The 23,313-nt window shown below is 35.4% G+C and overlaps 1 protein-coding gene across 1 annotated transcript in view; it reads left to right on the top strand.

Moving 5' to 3' along the window:
- Positions 1-1,113: 1,113 nt before the first annotated feature.
- PYGL (glycogen phosphorylase L) overlaps positions 1,114-23,313 on the top strand; it is a 70,541-nt gene continuing 48,341 nt past the window's right edge. Inside the window, exons 1-2 of the mRNA XM_069082343.1 lie at positions 1,114-1,476; positions 10,308-10,409. Coding sequence (XP_068938444.1) covers positions 1,234-1,476; positions 10,308-10,409 — 345 coding nt within the window. The 5' untranslated portion in view covers positions 1,114-1,233. The remainder of the gene's footprint in view (positions 1,477-10,307; positions 10,410-23,313) is intronic.

The following is a 23,313-nucleotide window of genomic DNA, read 5'->3' as shown; positions in this document are numbered from 1 at the left end:
TGGTGTGGTGTGGTGTGGTGTGGTGTGGTGTGGTGTGGTGTGGTGTGGTGTGATATGGTGTGATGTGATATGATATGATATGATATGATATGATATGATATGATATGATATGATATGATATGATATGATGTTATATATTTATTGACTGATTTGGAGACCTGAAGAAAATCTGAAACTGTATGTCTTCTTTCTTGAAGCTGGAAGCCAGGAGACCAGCATCTCTTCTCTCAAAATCTTCCCATCTGCACACCTCATTGGAACAGAGTATTCAGTTTTCGCCAATAAGGAGAATCCTATTCAAATAGACTCTGAACCAAAGATTACCACATGGAATTATAATTTAAGGACAAATGGGATACAAAGAATATAATATTTGAAAGCCTTCAATTACTCCTTTTTAAAAGTATATGTTCACAAACACTTTGCTATCGGTAAAAAAAAATTTTTTTTGCAATAATTGTTGACTAAACAGTAAACTTTCAGTGAAAAATCAAACTTAAGATATGATTACTTTAAAACACAAGCATTTTTATCATTTTAAAAGTAACCCAGGTGTGGAAGCTAGCTAAAAGCCATGCAGACGTTTCTTTAGTTATACTGACTGGACTGGATGAGCTCCGAAGAACTGCTTCCAATTCTTTGAATTGTGTGACTTGCCTCCTTCCCAGGACTCCAGGAGTTCAAGGAGTCAAAAGCTGTCCAGGGCACCATGTACTAGGGTGATGAGGGGGCTTTGGGAGTTTGGGTTTTTTTGTTTAGTTTTGGGGTTTTGTTGTGGTGGGTTTTCTGTTTGTTTTGTGTTTTGGTGAGGTTACAAAGGGACGCCCAAGTTGTTACTCATAGCAGGGCAATGTCTCTAAGGGATCAGGAGGTCAGGGCAGAGGAGCAGAAATATAGAAGTAAAGCGATTTATTACCACTCAGTCAATCAATTAATTAGCAAGCATTTATTAAGCGTCTACTCTAACTGGAGACCCCTTGTTCTTCTCTGGTATAGCACAATTTTAGGGCTTTGACGCTACTAGGTGGAGGGAGGGGCAGTTCATCACACCAATCAGTGAGGCCTCCATTCGGAGAGGCGGAGCCTCAAAACTTTCCCTAAACTGTCTTAAGCAGCAGCACTTCTCTCCGTGCCCCGTCCTATCCCGTAACTTTTGAGTTGCACCTCTTTCGCTCTCAGCTAGACAAGTTTTCATAGCATTCGCTGGGGTGGTCATAAATCCACACCACAGCCATGGCTAAACCTTTGACTGATCAGGAGAAGCGCAAACAGATTAGTATCCGTGGAATCGTGGGCGTTGAGAACGTCGCGGAGTTGAAGAAGGGTTTTAATCGGCACTTGCACTTCACTCTGGTCAAGGATCGGAATGTGGCCACCCCTAGAGACTACTATTTCGCCTTAGCCCACACGGTACGTGATCACCTCGTGGGGCGCTGGATCCGCACTCAACAGTACTACTACGAGAAGCACCCCAAGGTACTAAAAAGGCTTCCTCTCTTCTACCACACTTCTCTACATCCTAAACTCTTTCCTGCTGCCCTGCTCTCTAGATGCAGCACTTCCAGCTTCAGGTGGGTATAGCTTAATTTGCAAACAGACTTCTTGGATTCCAATCTCCACTACTTCTGTTAAATGGCCTTCGGCAAATTTACCTGATCTCTTCGAACTTCACTTTTCCCTCTCTGTAAAATGAGAGCTTGCGACTATCTGTTCTCAAAAATTCCTTTAGTTCTAAAAATCTGTTATTCCAGGATTTCAGTGCCAACGGAATTTTTGGAAAGTATTAGTGAATACTCTACACGTCCCTATAATCATGCTAATAATTGTAGACTACATTTATATAGTGCTTTAAAGTGTAAAAAAAAAAAATCACCCTCAGTTCAGCCTTAGTGTTAGGCAATAACAGAACAGGAGATTTCAACTTACTCATGGTCTCACAACTAGTAAATGTTGAAATCTAGACTTAACCACATCCCTTCCCACCTTTTCCCTGATATACCCTTAGTTCATGCAACAAACATTTATTAAGTCTCTTCTGTATGCAAAAGACTGCAGTAGCAACTGGAAGGAGATACAGAACCTATATAACAAGGTATAGCTGTCTTTCTGGACCTTATCTTTCACAAGGTGGGAGGATGTTACACATACACAGCTAACTATAATATATATTGTAAAGGCATTGAAAAGATACAAAACAAAGTGCTGTGTGAGTTTAGGGGAAAAGTTATTACTTGCTGAGGAAAGATCAAAGCAGGCTTGATGGAGATAACATTTAAAAATATTATCATAGTTAACATTTTTGAACCTGTTTCCTCATCTGTAAAACGAGAGGATTAGACTAGACTTCTAAGTTATTTTCCATAAACTCTGTTATCCTTTGATTCAGAGAATTTGGTTTCATATCCTTCCTCTGATATGTGCTAGCTTTGTGACTTTAGGCAAGACACTTTTCTTGTCTATGCCTCAATTTTCCTATCTATAAAGTGGGAATTATCCTTGAACTAGGTACATCACAAGATTATGAGAGAAGTGCTTTGTAATTCTAAAGTGTTATATTAAAAATTAAAGCTACTATAACTATAATTCCCTTGGTCTCTCTGTGAGCAGTCTGCTTTGCCAGCATAGTGGGATCAGGACCTCAGAAGGATGACTGTCTAGAAATCACAATGAGGTATGGCTGGGCTGAAGGTAGTATTATCCCATGGGCCACATTTCTGAAAGGACTAGCTAGGGAAGTGGGAAAATCAGCTGGGGGGGGGGAAGAGGAGGACAATAGTTGTAGAAGGGAGCACAACTGAAGGAAAAATTACATAATTAACTTGTCATGTTAACAAAATTCCAATTTTAGGTAATATTTTGAACCTCTCTTCCATTAAATACTTTGTCAAAACAATAAAGCAGACATATTTCAAACTTTGTACTTTTTCTTTTGCCCTCAATAGAACTAAAAGCAGACAGTAAGAAGGAATGATCCTTGACATTGTGTAGCTTTTCAATCTAGGTGAGGATATCATAGTAATAGTAGAAACAACTTTAGAACTTAAACTTATATCATGTGGGGTTTAATCCAGATTTTCAGTTTATTATCTGTGACATCAAGCAAGTCATTTAACTTCTCTGATCCTTAACTTCATCATTTGTAAAGTGAGAGAGTTGAACTATATGATTTCCCAAAGTTTCTTCCAGGCCATCATCTTTGTTCATAGACATAAATACAGATAATCTCAATAGAGAATTATACACAAGTGTATTAAGGTCATGTAGTACAAAGTATTTACATAAAGATTAGGAGATCAGCAAGGGATCAAAGAAGGCCTTATGGAGAAGGTGCCATTGGAATTGAGCTTTAAAGGTGGCAACAGGTAAAAAAGAGAGAACATCTGAGATACAGAAAAGAAGATGAGACAAAGCACAAAAACAAAGTTCTATTGTGACTGTTGCATATAGTGCATTGGGGAAGTAATATGAAATAAGACAAGAGAGTCCAGGTGGCACCAGGTGGTAGAGGGCATTGAATGAATATGAAAAGAGTTTGGATTTGCTTGTTGTCTTTTTGGAGGCAAGGCAGGGCAATTGAGGTTACATGACTTACCCAAGGTCACACAGCTAGTAAGTGTTGAGTGTCTGAAGCTGGATTTGAACTCTGGTCCTCCTGACTTCAAGTCTGGTGCTCTATTCACTTCACCACCTAGCTGCCCCATGGAGTTTGAATCTTAGTTGAAAACACAATGAGGAGTCACCTGCCATTTTCAAGTCTAAAAGATATGACTACATCTGTTTTCAGGTCTAAAAGATATGACTACATCTGTACATCAGAGTATTCTGACAATATGAGAGACAGAGTGGAGTAGGAGTTGTGTGAGAGGAGAGAAAGAATTGGAGCATACCTGTAAAGAAAGCTATTTATCTTAGCCTAAATCTGTGGTGTCAAACTCAAATAGAAAGAGAGGCTACTAAGCCATACATTGACTAAACCATGCATATTGACTTAGAAAACCACATATTAACATGATCTATGTTTTATCATATTTTTATTTATTTTGTTAACTATTTCCCAATTACATTTTAATCTACTTGGGAATTTTGTGGGCTACCTGCACCTTGAGTCACATACTTGATACTGGACTAAATCAATGGCAAGATGTAGAATTAGGGGGCCCCTAGGTAGCACAGTGAATAAGAGCACCGGCCCCAGAGTCGGGATGACCTGGGATCGAATCCAGGCTCTGATACTTAGCACCCACCCAGAAATAACTGGCCGTGTAACCTTGAGCAAGTTACTTAACCCCAATTGCTTTTAAAAAAAAGATGTAGAATTAGAAAATAATCATCTAGTCAAACCCCCTCATTTTACAGGTGAGAACACTGGCATCCAAAGAGGATAAGTGGCTTGCTCAATGTGCAGTAATTGGAGATAAGATTAAAGCCAAGATCCACCAACTCTAAATTCTATGCTTTTCCTACTATACCTCACTGCTTCTAGGCAATGGAAATACAGAAAAGTGAACAAACTTGAGAAATGAGGTATATGGAATTTAATAAAATTCCACCACTAATTGACTTTCTTCTTCACCTTTAATTTCCCAAAATAATGACATCAGGGTTTCTGAAACAGATGGTAAACTCAGTTTTATACATTATTAAGGTTGAGGTGCTTTCGGGACATCCATGGGGAGATGACCTCTTCTGGGTAGTTGAATAGTGGTTTAGGGTTTACAGAGCTTTTCCTGAAAACAAACCTATGAAGTAGATAGTACTATGAAGGAGATAAGTATAATAACTTAACAGGCAAAGGTTGTCTGGGCTAAAGGCATATCTAATAAATACAATATCAGGAAGTAAACAATTGGCTTGTAAACAGTTAATAGAAAAATAAGGATATTTGAATAATGGGCTAAATGTGTACTGATTTTTTGTAGTTTGATTCAAGAAAAATAAATTTTAATTAGCACCAAAACATCTTCTCTTATATGGATTGTGGAAGTATCATTTAGTGATCTAGGAAATACAAAAAATTTCTGTCCCACTACAGATCAAATCCATCCTACTAACAAAGAAAAATAAACCACAATAACCGATAGTTGCAATAACTGACAATGCAATAAACATTGTTTCCCAAGAGTCATAATTTAGATGATGATACATGTGTCCCCTTTGAATGCTATCATCATAGAGGGAGTTTATTTAGATAGGTCTTGGAGTGATTCTGTAAGGTCTTAATGATCTTAAAAGAAGAATGAAAAGAGGAATCCCATAAGAATTTTAGGGTTAGGGAAAGGTTAAGAAAAATTATCTCATGTGAAATATGAGATCCAACTGTTAAAAAAAAGAAAGGAAAGAAGAGAAAAGAGGGATTAGAGAAGGGTAGATTAGTAAAGGGATTATTCCTAAGGAAAACAAACTTTAACTAAGGATGAATGAAAATATTTTTGGCATTTTGAGGTGGCAAAAAATTGGAATCTGAGGAAGTATCCATTAAATGGAGAATGGCTGAACAGATTATGGCATATGGATGTGATAGAATACTACTGTGCTAAAAGAAATGTGTGAATTAATGCAGGTTGAATTGAACAGAACCCGGAAAGCAATTTGTATAGTGACAACAATGTTGTGTGGAGACAAACAACTTTGAAGGACTAGGAATTCTGATTAGTATAATGGCCAATCACAATTCCAAAGCATGAAACATGCTACTGACCTCTTTGTAGAGAGATGAGAGACTCAGAGTACAGAATGATACACACATTTTTTTTTCCTTTTAGACATTTTTTCTTTTCAAATGTGGCCAATGCAGAAATTTATTTTTTGCTTGACTGTATGGAACAAGGTTTTTGTTTTTCTTTCATTCTTAATTGATGGGATGGGAGGAATAAAGAGGGCAGACTTTTGCTGCTGAAAAATTAAAATTTAATTTTAAAAAATGAACCACTCTGTTACTCCCTTGAAAACCACCAGATGTTGTTGATCATTTAAAAATCCCTAATATATTGAATGTAGAGGTATTACCTAGAAATTGACCTTTAAACTACCCTCTGAATAGGACTTAATTTTTTAAAATGAATTGTCTTGTACAGTAAAAATTTGCTAAGAGAAAAGTTGAGTGGCATACTTGAGTCAGTGAAAAATGCTTAAAATATAGGTAGTGTGGAGTATAGATTTGTTATACCACAAAACATAGGCCAATGTTAAGAATCTTACAATGACAGGATCCCTTCCTAAAGATACTCAATAGAGGTTTGTACTGATTGTGTTACAGAGTAACTAAACAACTGAAAAACAAATTTTATAGTTTTTTTATAGGTTATAGGAGGTTATAGGACCTGCTTCTGAGGTTGCAGAGCAGAAAATATATATATATATATATATATATATATATATATATATATATATATATAAAATCATGTATCAAGACTACATGCAAAAGCTAGACTAGCATTTTAGGTCTCGTGCAAATGCTGTAATACAGCAATTGTATTCATTACAAAGGGAAATTGACATCCAAATTTGTGTCATAGGTAGATAGTACAATATTAAGATAATCAGAATAACTTACAGACAAGTATTGTCTGGGCTAAAGGCATATCTAATAAATACAATATCAGAAAGTAAATAATTGGCTTATAAACAGTTAATAGAAAAAATAAGAATATTTGAATAATGGACTAAATGTGTACTGAGTAGCTCAATTCAGGAAAAATAAATTTTGATTAGCACCAAAACATCTTCTCTTATATGAATTATAGAAGTACAGCAAGAAAGTTGCACTGATAACACAATTTTAAAGACACAAGTTTACAGAGAATCTGCTAAAATATGAAACCTTGACCAAAACTATACTACTTTTGAAAACAAAGGACCAAGAGAATAAAGGTCATAACACAATAGTCTGAAGCAAGATCACCTTCTGTGTAGTATGACCAAGGAAACAGAATTATCTTGTTTACACTTGTGACCTGGATAGACATTTGAGTGGTGGCTATAAAGTTGGTGTGTGAGAGATTAAATTCTAAGAAATTGGTATTTGTGGAATTAAGATGGGACTAGAGATACAGGTCATGCCAGATCCTGCAAACAGTAGGTATGGCCTCATTATTAGTCAGATCATGACAATTGGATACAAGAAAATACCACTGAGGTAATTTGAGAAGCAGAACTATTTTCAGTTACAGATATGAACTAGATTCCCATAAATAGTTCAACTACACTTGAAATGAGAATTAACACTTCATTCAGAGGCAACTCATGAGTTAGGAACTAATACTGAGAAATAAATGATGGTCTTATGCCCAAGTCCTCAAGATTTGAAACAAGATGATAGAATTTTACTTAAAGACTTTTAAGGTTCAGAAAATAATGGAAAAATTTGAAATAGAAAATAAAGACCAAACATAAAATATAACCAGATTTTAAAAAACAAACATAAAAGCAATGATTTCTCATCTTAAGAAAAAAAGTAGAACTTTAAGTGGGATAAACACACATGCTCACAAAAAATCAAGATGTCCATCTTTTAGATATAGACAGCTAAATGTTGAAACAAATCTTTGCCTTTATATTGAAAAAACTATTAAAAAGGTACTCAAAAAGAAGCTGATACATTGAAATAGTAGCTCAAGAATGCTGAAGTTCAGTTTGCTTTTCTGTAAGCACAGAGGTACTAAAAACAGAAAAACAAAACCAAAAAAAAAAAGAAAAGGAAAAAAAAGCCTTTTGCTTTGAGTAAATCAGACACAATGTATAGAAATCCAATAACTTTGCCTAAAACTAAAGACCTCAATTCAATCAAAGGGAAAGGACTCAACCCACAGGAAGCACCTTTCCTATATAGAATCTCATCTATAGAAACACCTAGGAAAAACAGACCACATGTAAAACTTAGAAATAAGGACACCTAGCCTATGTTAATTAAGTTTAGATAAATGTAAAATGACCAATAAGTTACAAAAGTATCACAACCATACTTTCCACTAGACTAGCCTGACATCACATTGTAGAAGAAGTAGCTACATGTACAGTTAGAACGAATTCATTGTTGTGGATTATATGTAATGTTGTTTTGTAATTGTAATCTTGTCTTGTATATGAAGTATATCTTTTGCTATGTAATGGATTACTGAAATTACAGTTATTTTATTTATATATCTTTTGTAAAAGCATATATAATAATAGGTATATGCTGTTACTATATTATAATAATAAAATTGTTATTACTTAAATAAAATATTTGTTAAATGCTTACAATGTGCCTGGCACTATGCTATGCTCTAGGAATACAAATACAAGCAAGCAAGAAAGGGGAGGTCAGGAGGATGTCCAAAATATTAGCAGCATGCTGAGGACATGACCAGAAAGTGGTGTGAAAGCCTAGATTCCAGCAAGATAATCCCAGCAAGATAATGTGAAAGTTTGGAGGCAGCTAGGAAACACAGTTGATAAGAGAGCTTGGCCATAGTCAAGAGCTGAGTCCAAATCCTGCCTTAAACATTTATTAGCTACATGACCCTGCGCAACTCATTTAACCTCTGTTCACTTCCTTGGCAAAATAAAGTTCAACTTTACACTGTTTTCTTCTCTCGAGTCCCTTGCCACTTATTCCTTTCAAAAATTTTGTGCTACCAAACCCCAGCCTTGGATTACACTAAGCATCTCCTGCTTCCACTTGTTACTCATAGAATAATGAATGAAGCTAAAGAAAACTGCTGACTGTGCTAATTGGGCACACTACAAATTTATGTTCTGTAATGTCAGTTGGGCCATCAATATATCAAGCAATCCTTTCACACTTCCCTAATTGATTATCCCACTCACCATAGTAGTTTTTCCAAGCCTTTTCATCTTTTTCCAAACTTCCCATAGCTGCCCTTCTCCCTGTCTACTTAGCTGAAAACTATGCTTCATATTTCACTAGGAGAAAAAAAAAATGAAACCATTCACTGTGAGCTCCATCTTCTCTTTTTTCCCTTATCTTCCATCACAATTGCCTTTTGCAATTATCTCAGCCTTCATTCCTGTTTCACGTGAAGAGGTAGATCTCCTTGCCAAGGCAAACTCCCCTACATGCACAAACAACTCCATTCCATCCGGTCTTTTCTAACAGACTACTTGATCACCCCTGCTCTCTTACTAATCGTCTTTTTTTTTTTATTTTTGCTTTTTTGGAGGGAGGAAGGCAGGGCAATTGGGGTTAAGTGACTTGCCCAAGGTCACACGGCTAGTAAGTGTTAAGTGTCTGAGGCTGGATTTGAACTCTGGTCCTCCTAACTCCAGGCCCTGTGTCTCTTACTAATCTTCAATCTTTTCCTGTTTACTTGCTGCTTCCCTACTGCCTAAAGTCATGCCCATATTGTCCACATCCTCAAAATAAACCTCACTTGCTCTATCCAGGCCACTAGGTGTCATCTATTGTCCCTTATTCCTTTTGTTGGTAAACTTCTTGAGAAGACCTTTTATAATCAATGCCTCTACTTTCTTTAGTCCAACTCTCTTCTTAACTCTCTACAATCTATCATCCAATGAAATTATTCTCTTCAAAGTTGCTAATCGTCTCCTGATTGCCACATCTAATGACTTTTTTTCAGTCTTCAATCTTTCTGACCTCTTTTCAGCTTTTGATACTGTCACTGAGTCTGCCCCAGTGTCACATTAAGGGAATTTGAAGATCTTTCCTGCCCCTTAATAGGTCCATGTGACCTGCTTTGAACTTTGGTCCAGTCCACAGATGAGTCACATAGAGCTCAGTGTGGGAGGAATTTACCCAACAGACTATGAGCGGAGAACAGAAACCTTTGGAGCAGAAAGAGGGAGAGTGAGGTGGAACTGAGAGAGAGGAGGCAGAGAGCAGCAGATCAGCTAGCATGGGTGAGAGAGGAGCTTTAAGATCCATAAAATGCTTTTCAGTTGCTCAATAAATATTTATTAAGTTGCTACTATGTGCCAGGCACAGTGCTAAGGGCTGAGGATGCAAAAAAAAAAAAAAAAACAAGACATTCCCAGCCCTTAGACAACTTGCAATCTAATGGGAGAGCTCACAAGCAAATAAATATATACAAGGAAGTTATATACTTAAAAGTAGTGCAAGTATTATTATCATCCTGTTTTAACTGAAGCCCAAAAAGAGTGCAAGGTTGCGTAGGTATTATGTGATGTTTCAGGAGATTAGTCAATTTTATATATCTGAAAGAGCCATGTATACATATATTGAGAAGTAATTTTTCTTCTTTTATTGATGACTCAGCGTGTCTCTCTGACTTTTACAAGGAAAATCAAGGTTCCCCTATGAAAATTCCCTCTATTTTTCTTTGTTTCAGAGAGTTTATTATCTGTCCTTGGAATTTTACATGGGACGCACTTTACAGAACACCATGATCAATCTTGGTCTGCAGAATGCTTGTGATGAGGCAATTTATCAGGTAAATCTATACATTTTTTCTTATTGTTTTTCTTTAAATTACAGAGTTAACTATTTACAAGGTACTCCTTAATTTTTTTTGAGACAGAGGGAGAGAAGGGGTGACCAAGAGATGTGCATTCATTTGTGTTGGGGACTCTTGGTTGTGGACAGTAATTCCTATTATTTATAATCTTAGAGTGTTGCCTAGAGGCCCTGAGGGGTTAAGTGACTTTGTCATAGTCACATAACTAGTATGTGTCAAAGACAAGACTTGAACCCAAGGCTTCCTGACACCAGTTTGAACTCTCACTATGTTCCTTCTCAACCCTTGCTACTTGGCATGAAATGGTTTAACAATTGTATTTTTGCCAATGAACATTTCATCATGGAATTGTAATCAACTTATCACCTTGGATTTAAGTAATGGAAAACAGAATCAAGATGATTGGTTGTACTATTTGAGAACTTTCTTTGAAATTAAAAAAAACTTTTTCCTCACATAGTCGCAAGGTCATTCTGAACCATTGCCAGTCAGCATGACTTTTGTCTTGCCACTGTACTTTGAAGACTTTACACAGTTCTGCCTCACTTATATCCAATTCATGATCAAGTCAAGCTATCACCTTCATGATGTCATTGGTCCTCTTTGAGAACACAGGATAAACAATGACATTTTAAAAGTAAAGTTAGCCTTTGGAAAAACTTTTTTGAAATGTTTTTCTTCTTTTTTTCTAACCTAAATGTTACTTTTCCTATCTTCTTTTGGAGAATTGAATAATGTTGTTACTTTTGCTCTTGTGTTGGAACATCTGAAGTTTTATTTTTCAAAATAAAGTATAAACTCTTCAAATTCTCTTGTAATCTTCTCTGTTGAGTTACTCCATCCCATTGTTTAGGAAGGTGTGAAATACACTTCTTTTTCAAAGAAATGTTGAGTTCTACAACCTTATAAACTAGTTTCTTTTTAGTAATTAACTTCTATATATTATTCTCCTCCAGTTCCATTGAAGTATGAAGGAATCAGCATATAGTTCTCAGACTTGTTGGATGTGGTTAGTGAGATGCACAGTTTTGTGTAAAACCTTTGGCTAAATTCCATGTGTAAAAATATTTGTACATGCCTTTGTACACACAGTGCTTTCCGTTTGTATATAGAGCTCTTTGCCACTACTATCTTCTTTCAAATGAAATGTTTGTATATTCACTAAGTATAAAACCATTGCAACTTTCTTTAATGTTATATAGCAAAGCATAAAACATAGATAGCCCTTCCCCTCAATTAGTTTACAATGTGATTGATGAAATAAATTATATTTAAGTGAAACTAGGAAAACTCCTAGTTTTCTTTTGGAATTGTGATAGGTCATTGTGTTGATCAGTTACAAATATTTCTATTACTGTGGGGATTGTTCTTGTTCTGCTTACTTCACTTTACCTCTATTGATATAGGTTGTCCCAGGAAATGCCTTTCTCCAGTACTATAGTATTCAATCACATTCATATATTACAACTTATTTATCCATTCCCCAATTTATGGGCATCCCCTTAGTTTCCAAATGTTTATCACCACAAAAAGAGCTGCTATAATTATTTTTGAACATATGAGCCCTTTTTTCCTCTTTCTTTTGTCTCCCTGGGGTTTAGCTCTAAAAGCATCACTGCTATGCACAGTTTAATAATCTTTTGGGAGTAATTCCAAATTGCCTTCTAGAATGGTTGGATCAGTTCATAGCTCCACCAATAATAGTGTATTAATGTGTCTATATATAGAATAAAATCACCTCCAGCGTTGACCATTTTCCTTTTTCTTTTTTTGGTCATCTCAGCCAATACGATGGGTATGAGGTGTTTCTATTTGCATTTCTCTAATTAATGGTGATTGAGCGTATTTTTTTCATATGGCCATCTGTAGTTATTTTAGATGGAATTTCTCTTGATAGTTCTTCCTGTTGAGCTTTGTTGGTAAGATACAGAACTATTTTATTTGTAAGTTTATTTTACACCCTAGAACATTTGCAGAAGGAGTTAATTGTTTTGATAAGTTTTATAGTTGACTCTCTAGGATTCTATAGGTAAACTGTGCAAAAGTGATGGTTTCCTCTTTGCCTATGCTTTTTCCTCCTGTTTCTTTTTCTTTTTTATTACTATAGCTAGCATTTCTTGTACATTATTGAATAGTAATGGTGATAGCAAACATTCTCACTTCACCCCTGATTCTATTGGAAAGGCTTCTAGCTTATCCCCATTGCAAATAATTATTGTTCTTGGTATTCAATAGATACTACTTTTCATTTTAAGAAAAGCTCAGTTTCTTCTTGTGCTTTGTATTTTATCAAAGGTTTTTTTCCTTATACATTGAAATAATCCTGTGATTTTTGTTGTTTTTGTTATTGATGTGGTCAGTTATGCTTATAGTTTTGCTAATGTTGAAGAAGCCCTACATTCCTGGTATAAATCCAGCCTGAAAGTAGTATGTGATCTTTGTGATAGATTGCTGTAATCTCCTTGCTAGTGTTTTATTTAAAATTTTTGTGTCAATATTCATTAGAGAAATTAGTGTATAGTTTTCTTTCTCTGGTTTATGTATGAAGACCATATTTACATCAAAGAAGGTATTTGATAGGACTTTTTCTTTACTTATATTTTCCAACACTTTATGTAGTATTCGAATTAATGTTTGGTAGAATTCATATAAATCCACTGATCTTGGTTTTTTTTTCTTAGTAAGTTCATTTATGGATTATTCAATTTCTATTTTCTTTTTTTTTTAAAGCAATCGGGGTTAAGTAACTTGCTCAAGGTTACACTGCCAGTTATTTCGGGGTGTGGTGCTGAGTATCTGAGCCCAGATTTGATCCCCAGGTCATCCCAACACTGGAGCCATTGCTCTTACTTACTTACCTGGCCGCCCCTCAATTTCTATTTTCTAAGACAGTTTTTAAGTATTCTATTTTCTATTCTGTTAATCTGAGCAATTTCTATTTTTGTAAATATTTAATCCAATTTCATTCAGATTGTCAGTTTTATTGGTGTATAGTTGGGGGGGGGTAGAAAGCTCTATAAAATTGCTTTATTTTCTTTTCATTGGTTGTGATGTCAATTTTTAAATTCTTAATTAATGGATGATATATTTTACTTTTCCCCCTAAAAGTCAACTTCACTTTTATTTCTTAAGTTAATAATTTTTTTAACTTTCAGTTTTCTTTATGTCTCTTTTGACTTTCAAAATGTCTATATTGGTGTTTAAATGGGGTTTTTAACTTGTTATTTTTGAAGGGTTTTTTTTAGCTGCATGCCTAATTTATCTACTCCTCTCTTTTATTGATGTACCCACTTAGAAATATACATTTCCCCCTAAATACAGCTTTGATTTTATCCCACAAATTTTTGTGTTATCTCATGGTTATTGTTTTTCTTTGTTTATTAATTTATTTACTTTAGTCAACATTTATTTCCACAAAATTTTGAGTTCCAAATTTTCTCCCCATCTCTCCCTTCCACCTCACATCAAGATGGCTTGCATTCTGATTACCCCTTCCCAGAGTCTGCCCTCCCCTCTATAACCCCACCTCCCTATCCTATCCCCCTCCTACTCACTTTCTTGTAGGGCAAGATATATTTCTGTGCCCCATTGCCTGTACATCTTATTTCCCAGCTGCATGTAAAAACAATTTTTAACATTTACTTTTAAAACTTTGAGTTCCACATTCTCTCCCTTCGTCCGTCCCCACCCACACTCCTTGAGAAGACAAGCAATTCAGCATAGGTTACACATGTGTAGTTATGAAAAATACTTCCATAATAGTCATGTTGCAAATATAGCTATATATATATATCACATAGCTATATTTCCCTCCATCCTATCCTGCCCTTCATTTATTCTATTCTATCCTTTGACCCTGTCCCTCTTCAAAAGTGCTTGCTTCCAATTACCCCCTCCTTCAATCTGCCCTCCCTTCTATAATACCCCTTTCTTATCCCTTTCCCTCTACTTTCCTATAGGGTAAGATACCCAATTGAGTGTGTAAATTATTCCCTCCTTAAGCCTAATCCAATTAGAGTAAGGTTCACTCATTCCCTCTCACCTCCTCCCCCACTTTCCTTCCATTGTAAAAACTTTTTTTTGTCTCTTCTATGTGAGCTAATTTGCCCCATTCTATCTCTCCCTTTCTCCTTCTCCTAATATATTCATCTCTCACCCCTTAATTTTATTTTTTAGATATTTCTTCACATTCAGCTCACCCTGTGACCTCTGTCTATATGTGTGTGTGTATGTATATATTCCTTCCAACTATCCTAATATTGAGAAAGTTTCCCATGAGTTACAAATATCATCTTTCCATGTAGGAATGTAAACATGGACTTAAATAAGTCCCTTATGATTTTTCTTTCCTGCTTATCTTTTTGTACTTCTCTTTATTCTTGTATTTGAAAGTCAAATTTTCTGTTCAGCTTCGATCTTTTCAGTAAGAATATTTGAAAGTCCTTTATTGCATTGAATATCCATTTTTGCCCCTGAAGTAGTATACTCAGTTTTACTGGGTAGATGATTCTTGGTTTTAATCCTAGCTCCTTTGACCTCTGAAATATTATTCCAAGCCCTCTGATCTTTTAATATAGAAGCTGCTAGATCTTGTGTTATCCTGATTGCATTTCCACAATACTTGCATTGTTTCTTTCTGGCTGCTTGCAATATTTTCTCCTTGACCTGGGAACTCTGGAATTTGGCTACAATATTCCCAGGAGTTTTTCTTTAGGGGTCTCTTTCAAGAGGTTATTGGTGGATTCTTTAAATGTCTATTTTACCTTCTGGTTCTAGAATATCAGGGCAGTTTTCCTTGGTAATTTCTTGAAAGATGATGGCTAGGTTCTTTTTATGATCATGGCTTTCAGGTAGTCCAGTAATTTTAAAATGATCTCTCCTACATCTATTTTCCAGGTCAGTGGTTTTTCCAATGAGATATTTCATGCTGTCTTCTAGTTTTTCCATTCTTTTGGTTCTGTTTTGTAATTTCTTGATTTCTCATAAAGTCATTAACTTTCATTTGCTCCATTCTAATTTTTAAGGAATTATTTTCTTCAGTGAGTTTTTGGACTTTCATTTCCATTTGACCAATTCTGCTTTTTAAGGCATTCTTCCCATTGGCTTTTTGGACCTCTTTTGCCATTTGATTTAGTCTATTTTTTAAGGTATTATTTTCTTCAGTATTTGGGGGGGGGTTCCTTTAGCAAGCTGTTGACTCATTTTTCATGATTTTTTTTGCATCATTCTCATTTCTCTTCCCAATTTTTCCTCTGTTTCTCTTGCTTGATTTCCAAAATGCATTTTGAGCCCTCCCATGGCTTGTGGACAATTCATATTTTTTGGAGGGTTTAGATGTAGGAACTTTGCATTTGTTATCTTCTTCTGGTTGTATGTTTTGATCTTCTTTGTCAGCAAAGTAAGATTCTATAGTCTGAGTTTTGTATACTGTCTGCTCATTTTCCCAGTCAAATATTTGACTTTCTAACTCTTTGTCAAGGCAGGACTCTGCTTCCAGTGGTGGAAGTGTGGTGTACTGTCCCAAACTTCAGGGGTTTGGTGCAGTTGTTTTCAGAGATACTTCTAGGAACCTGTAAATTTTCAGTTCTTCTTAAGATCAAAGAAGAAATGTTTATTCCCTTCCTGGCCTGTACTCTGGTCTGTGAGTGACCATAAGCACTCCTTTCTGCCTTGGAACTATGAGAAGGATTCCCTCTCCACTACAGCCACAAGATCTGCTATACCATCACTCCTCCTCATCCTAGGACCACCACCCAGGACTATGACCCAGATCCAAGCAGGGCAGAGCAAGAGAATCCTGCCTCAGAATGAGCAAAGAGATTTCTGCAATTGCCCTCTGATCAAGCCCCCTTTTGATTTCCCCACCATGTGTGGGAAGGGACCCCCAGAAGCTGCTGCTGCTGCCACTAATGCCACTGCCACCAGTGCCACCTCCATACTAAGGCTGGGGTCAGACCACACTCCTCTCTCACACAGGTCCAATAGAGTTTTCCCACTGATCTATTCTGTCTTTAGCATTTGTGACCTGAAAAATCTGGAAACCACCACAGCTGCCAGTGATTCAATCGCCTGAGGTCTTCCCTGGCCTGGAATATGCCAGCATAGCCCATGCTGGACTGTGCTCCACTCCCAGCACAGTGCAATAGACTCTTCCTGTCAACCTTGTGGGTTGTCTTAGGCTGGAGACTTATTTCTGTCATTTTGAGGGTTCCACAGCTCTAAAATTTGTTTAGAATCACTTTTACAGGTATTTGGAGTGGTTTGGGGGAGAACTCAACCAAGTACCTACTTTTTCTCTGCCATCTCATCTCTGCCCATCATGGTTATTATATTTAATGAAATTGTTAGCTGTTTTTATAATTTATCCTTTAAACCACTCTTTTTTTTTCAGGATTAAGTGACAATTTCCATTAATTTTTAATTTATTCTCCTAAGACCCTTCTTAAATGTAATTTTTAATTGAATTATGGTTGTTAAAACTGAATTTAATTTTTCTGTAGTTGTTTGTAAGATTTTATGGTCATTTTTTGTGAAGGTGTCATGCACAATTGGGAAATTTTAAACTGCTTTTCTTTCTTTCTTTCTTTCTTTCTTCCTTCCTTCCTTCCTTTCTCTCTTTCTTTCTTTCTTTCTTTCTTCCTTCCTTCCTTCCTTTCTCTCTTTCTTTCTTTCTTTCTTTCTTTCTTTCTTCCTTCCTTCCTTCCTTCCTTTCTTTCTTTCTTTCTTTCTTTCTTTCTTTCTTTCTTTCTTTCTTTCCTTCTTTCTTTCTTTCTTTCCTTCTTTCTTTCTTTCTTTCTTTCTTTCTTTCTTTCTTTCTTTCTTTCTTTCTTTCTTTCTTTCTTTCTTTCTTTCTTTCTTTCTTTCTTTCTTTCTTTCTTTCTTTCTTTCTTTCTTTCTTTCTTCTTTGCTTTTTGGAGGGCAATTAGGGTTAAGTAACTTGCCCAAGGTCATATGGCTAGTTTTTGTGTTAAGTGTCTGAGGCCAGATTTGGACTCAGGTCTTCCTGATTCCAGGGCCAGTGCTTTATTCACTGTGCCACCTAGTCACCCTGGCTGCTTTTATTTCTATTCAATATTCTCCAAAGTTCTATAATATCTAACTTTTCTAAAAAATCTATTCATCTCTTTAACTTCTATTTTGGCTTTTTTATGGTTAGATTTACCTAGGTCTGAAAGGGGTAAATTGAGGTCCCCCACTAGTATAGGTTTACTGTGTCTTCCTTATAACTCATTTAACTTTTCCTTTAAGAATGTGTGTGCCATGCCATTTGGTGCATAGATATTTAGTATTAATATTATTTCTTTTTCTATGTTCCTCTTTAGCAAAATATATTTTTTCTGTTGTTTTATTAAGTCTGTTTTTTTTTTGTTTGGAATATAACATTTTATTTTTTTATTATTAAAACTTAAACATGTAGAAAAGAAAAAAACATAAACTTACATATTGAAACTTAAATACAAAATAAGAGAAGGGGGAAAAATGTGTGCAGCAGAATGTAAGAGAGGATTCAAAGTATTTAGCAATAAATTTCCATTTCAAAAAAGCCTATATAATAAATACTGTTTGTTTTGTTGAGAGCTATCCACTTTTACTTATCTGTAAATTTTCTTTTGTTCTCTGCTGTGCATGTTTTACTTTGTTCTTTTTTCCTCCTTTCCCCTGCCCCAGAAGGCTACAATTAAGTGGGGATTTATATAGATTTTTCTATATTTATATAGATTTATGTAGAAATATAGATATATCCATCCATATATATATATATATATACACATCCACACACACACACACACACACACACACACACACATATATATATATATATATACACATATATAGAGAGATACTTTCCCTAATGAATTCTACTTCTGATCTTTGTTTTTATATTTGTGCATATCTTCTATTTCCTACCCCTCCTAATTACTATACTTTACTTCTACCTGCTACCTTACCCTACTATTACTTAACTGACCCCCACCCCTCAAGGATCCTTCCCCTATCCTCCCATTCCCACTCTAAACACCCTTCTATACCCATATAGATATAGATATAGATATAGATTAGATACAGATATAGTTCCCTCTCAAACCCATTCCTGATGAAAGAAGGTTTCCAGAACTAACAACCTTCTTCCTCCATCTATTTCCTATGTGTCAGTTCTCTCACACCTCATTTTTATAAGATACTTACTCTTTTTAGCTGTTCCTAAATGGTATTACTTATTAAAGTCATATTATACTCAGGTCTACCCCAATCTTTCTTTAGAACTACTCAATTACTAATAAAAATTTTGAACATATGTTTTATATTTTATATACATAGAAGGTAAACAGTCTGTCCTTATTAAGCCCCTTGTAATTAGTCTTTGGTATGTACCTTATATTTCTCTTGGCTCTTGTATCTTCTATTAAGTTCTGGTTGTTGTTTTTTGGTTTGTTTGTTTTTTTTTTAAACAAAGTCCTGAAAGTCTGACAGTTTACTAAATGTCCATTTTTTTTCATTCAGGATTATGCTTAGCTTTGCTGGTGAAGTATTAATGATATATTAAAGATCTTCCCTGTATATAGGCCTACATGAATGCATATGTTGCTCTTTCTCCTTAGAATAGGGACCGTGTTCCCAAAACTTTTTAAAAGTCACCTTGCCCTGCTTCCCAGGAATAAAAGTTCAACCTTCCCTTGGCCTATTCCTCTTCCTGGAAGTGTTGGCCGCCATTTTAGGAACAAACAGAATCCTTCCTATGTCCTTTGGAACACAGATGTTTTGCCCTATCAGTCATGGATGTTTTGCTCCTTTGAACTTTGACCCAGTCCATAGCTGCAATGCATCCAGTGTGGTTAGTTACTCCAGGACACATAAGGCTCTGGTGACAAGCTGATTGATTGGTCCAATGCCTTTTTTTGTCTAAAACTGGATATAACCTGGAGAGATCCCCCTATTTTTTGGAGTTCACCTATGGGGAAAATGCTCTGCCCAGGACATTTTGCCAAACAGGACTCTGGAGGTTGATCCTGGACTGGTTGATCCAGACCTATGAGCCAGATGTAGATGTTCCCCTGATTTGGTGATGTATGTGAATATTTCTATTATTCTACTAGGCTTTATTTATATATGTATATTCTTATATTTCTTTAATCCTACTTTATATTGTCCTTGTGTGCAAAATAAATGTTATGCTGATTCTAATCTTGTGTGAGCATGTTCATTATACTGTGCAATTCAATCCTGAAAATAGTTAAAACAGCTTCACATATCTCCTTAACAATACAGCTGGGTATGATATTTTCAACTAGAACTCTAACTTTTTGCTCTTCAATATATAGTGTTCCAAAACCTGCAGTCTCATAGTGTCCCTGCTGCTAGGTCTTATGTGATTCTAGTTGTAGTATCACCATATTCAAATTGCTTTTATCTTGTTGCTCTCAATATTTTATCCTTGATCTGGGAGTTTTGGAATTTGACTATAGTATTACTGTTGGATTTCCTCATAGGTGATGATTGGTGGATTTTTTTCTATTTCTTTGTTCCTCTCATTCTAATACTTTAGGACAATTTTCTTTAGGTATTTCTTGTATTATTGTATCAAGATTCTGTTTTTTCAGAGTTTTCAGATAGTTTAATTATTCTTATGCTTTCTTTTCTTGAACTGTTCTCCAGATCAGTTGTTTTTCTTATGATACGTTTCACATTATCTTTTATTTTTTCATTATTTATATTTTTAAAAATTATTTCTTGATCTCTTATAAACCTCACTGGCTTCCCCTTGCCCAATTCTGATTTTTCAAGGAGTCATTTTCATCCTGAAGATTCTGGATCTCCTTTTCTAATTGGTTGCCTTTCTTTTTATAATCTTCCTGGTTTTTCTTGGATTGTTCTTATTTTTTTAAGTCCTTTGTGAATTCTTTTTGGTCAGATGAGCATTTGACATTACTCTTTGGAGTAGAAGAGAGTTTCTTTGCATCAGTATCCTCCTCTGAAGATGAACTCCAGTCGTCTCTATTCCCATAGTAACTCTCTGTGGTTGGAATCTTTCTCCTTTGCCTCTGCAATTTTTAATTTGTAATAGTTTAGTTTTAGTAATCACCCTTAAGTCTTGGGGCATGGGGAGTGGTACCTTTGGCCTCTGATCATCCCTTTAGTTCTTTTCTCTGTCCTGGACCCTAAACTAGGACCTCCAGTCTCCTGTAAGTGCCAATAGCCAATGGCATCCCTGCTCTACGGCTTCTGTACTCACTGGGCCTGTATCCTCCTATCTAACTATCCTTCTCTTTCTGCTCCTCTCCACCCCACTCCCAACATCTCCACAGAACAACTGCATCTAGCATTCCACATATATCTTTCTTTCAAATTTGTTTCTTGTAAATAACACATTGTTGAATTCTGTTTTTTTAAACCATTCTGCGGTCCTTTTCCATTTTATGGGTGAATTCATCCAATTCACATTCACAGTTATGATGGCAAACCATATATTTCCCTTTATCGTGTTTTCTCATGCTTATCCTTCTCTTTTTACATGTTCCCTCCTGAAGAATCTTTTGCTTCTGACCATTGCCTCCCTCAATCTACCTTCCCCTCTTATATTCTCCTTTTCTCTTGACTCCATCTCTCCTACTCCCCTGTTATGTAAGATGGCTTTTGGTACCCAAATGTTTGTGTATGTTTAGTCTTTCCTCTTTAAAATAGTTCGGGTGAGAGTAAGGTTTAAGCATTGCCTTTTCTACCACCACCCTCACTGCCCTTTCTACTGTACAACTTTTCCTTACATACCTCATTTATGTGAAGTAATATTCTCCATTCATCCTCTTCTTTCCTCCTCTTCTAGCACATTTCTCTTCCCCCATTTTATTCTTCTTTTGAGATTATCCCAACATAATAGAGACACACCCAAACCCTCTATCTAATTAGACTTCCTCTAAGAGTTCTAGTGATGGAGAAGTTCTGAGGAATTACATATATCCTCTCTCCACATAAGAATATAAATTGTATAACCTTGTTTAGTCCCTTCTGATTTCTCCCCCATATTTACATTTTTATGTTTCTCTTGAGTCCTGTTTTTGAATGTTAGATTTGGTATTCAGCTCTTCTCATTTCTTTAGGAATGATTGGAAGTCTTTTATTTCATTAAATGTCAATTTTCACCCTGTAGGATTACACCCAGTTTTTCTAGTAAGGTTATTCCTGACTACAATTCTAGATCCTTTGCCTTTCAGAATATTATATACTAAGCCCTCCACTCCTTTAATGCAGTACTTGCTAAATCTTGTGTGATCTTGATTATGGCTCTCTTGTGGCCTGTGCTAGTATAGGCAGTACTTCTGCCTAAATCTTTCTTGTCTGGGTATTCAGGTCCCTTACCATCCCTATATGCTGGAATGATCACCACTACTACCATACTACTAACTACAGAGACTCTAGTGAACTGCTGCTGCTGGTTTACTGTTCAGTCCCCACCACAGTGTCTGCATACCTTTTTATCTTCCTAAGCTGCCATGGGCTGGGAAAATGTCAGCTTATTCTTCAGAATATATTTGTAACTGGATTTTTCTCTAGTGATATTTTTCAAGGAATCTTATGTAGTTTGGTCATATGCAGGGGAAACAACTCCAAAATAAGACCAAGTTAGATGTTTATTTCATTTTTTTTAATTTATCTTATTTTTAAATTGTGGGAAAAAAACACAAGCATTTCCATAACATAGTCCAATAAACTAAGGTGTTTGCACATGAAACTGCAAATCTACAATGTACAACTTGCTATTCCTTTTATAGCAAAATTATCATGTAAATTTCTTTTTTTCCCTTTTTCTTCCCTCCCCCCCATCCTAGAGAGGAGCACTATAAGACACAAATATATATCTGTATGTACACATATATACATACATGCATACAAACACATACATCTATATATAAAATTATTCTATACATACTTGTATTTATCAATTCTTTCTCTGGGTGCAGATAGTATCTTATGCCTTTGATAGTTAATTTGGGTATTCTAGTCAATATGACTTATTTGCTCAAAGTTGTTAAAACAATATTAGTATTACTATATACAATGTTTTCTTGGTTTTACTCATTTCACTCATTATTATTTCATGCAAGTCTTTTCATGTTTTTCTAAAATAGTTAAGCCCATCATTTCTTTTAGCACAGTAGTATTCCATCACAATAATATGCCTTGATTTGTTCAACCATTCCCCAATTGATGAGCATCACTAAATTTTCAGTTCTTTGATACCACAAAGAGAGCTGCTGTAAGCCTTGTAGAATATATAGGCTCTTTTCCTTTAATCATCTTTGGAAATAAACTTAGCAGTAGTATTACTGGGTCAAAGGGTACAAGCATTTTAATTCTTTGGGCATAATTCCAGATTGCCCCCCCAAAAATAGTTGGATCAGTTTATAATTCTGTCAATAATTAATTAGTGTCCCAATTTTTCCTCATTCCCTCCAACATTTGTTGCTTTCCCTTTTATCATTTTAACCAATCTGGTAGTGTAAAATGAGATCTCAAGGTTTTTTTAATTTGCATCTCTCTAATCAATAATAATTTAGAGCATTTTATATGATTATAAATTGTTTTGATTTCTTCATTGGAAAATTGCCCATTCACATCCTTTAACCATTTATGAGTTGGTGAATGCTGTATTATTATATATGTGACAAAGTTTTTTTATATATTTGAGATACAAAACCTTTATCTGAAATATTGTCTATAAAAAATTTTTCCTCACTTTTCTGCTTTATTTCTGATCTTAGCTATATTTGTTTTATTTGTATAAAAACATTTTAACTTAATGTAATAAAAAATTTTCCATTTTGCTCTTTATGCCGCTCTTATTTATTCATAAATTTTTTGTCTATCCACAAGTCTGATAAGTAAT

The sequence above is a fragment of the Petaurus breviceps genome, unplaced genomic scaffold (genome assembly GCF_028583685.1).
Source record: "Petaurus breviceps papuanus isolate PSGF00001 unplaced genomic scaffold, PetGlider_PUasm1.0 164, whole genome shotgun sequence".
Lineage (NCBI taxonomy): Eukaryota > Metazoa > Chordata > Mammalia > Diprotodontia > Petauridae > Petaurus > Petaurus breviceps.
The sequence above is the reverse complement of the archived record's forward strand: the minus strand, read 5'-3'. Positions and strand labels throughout refer to the sequence as shown.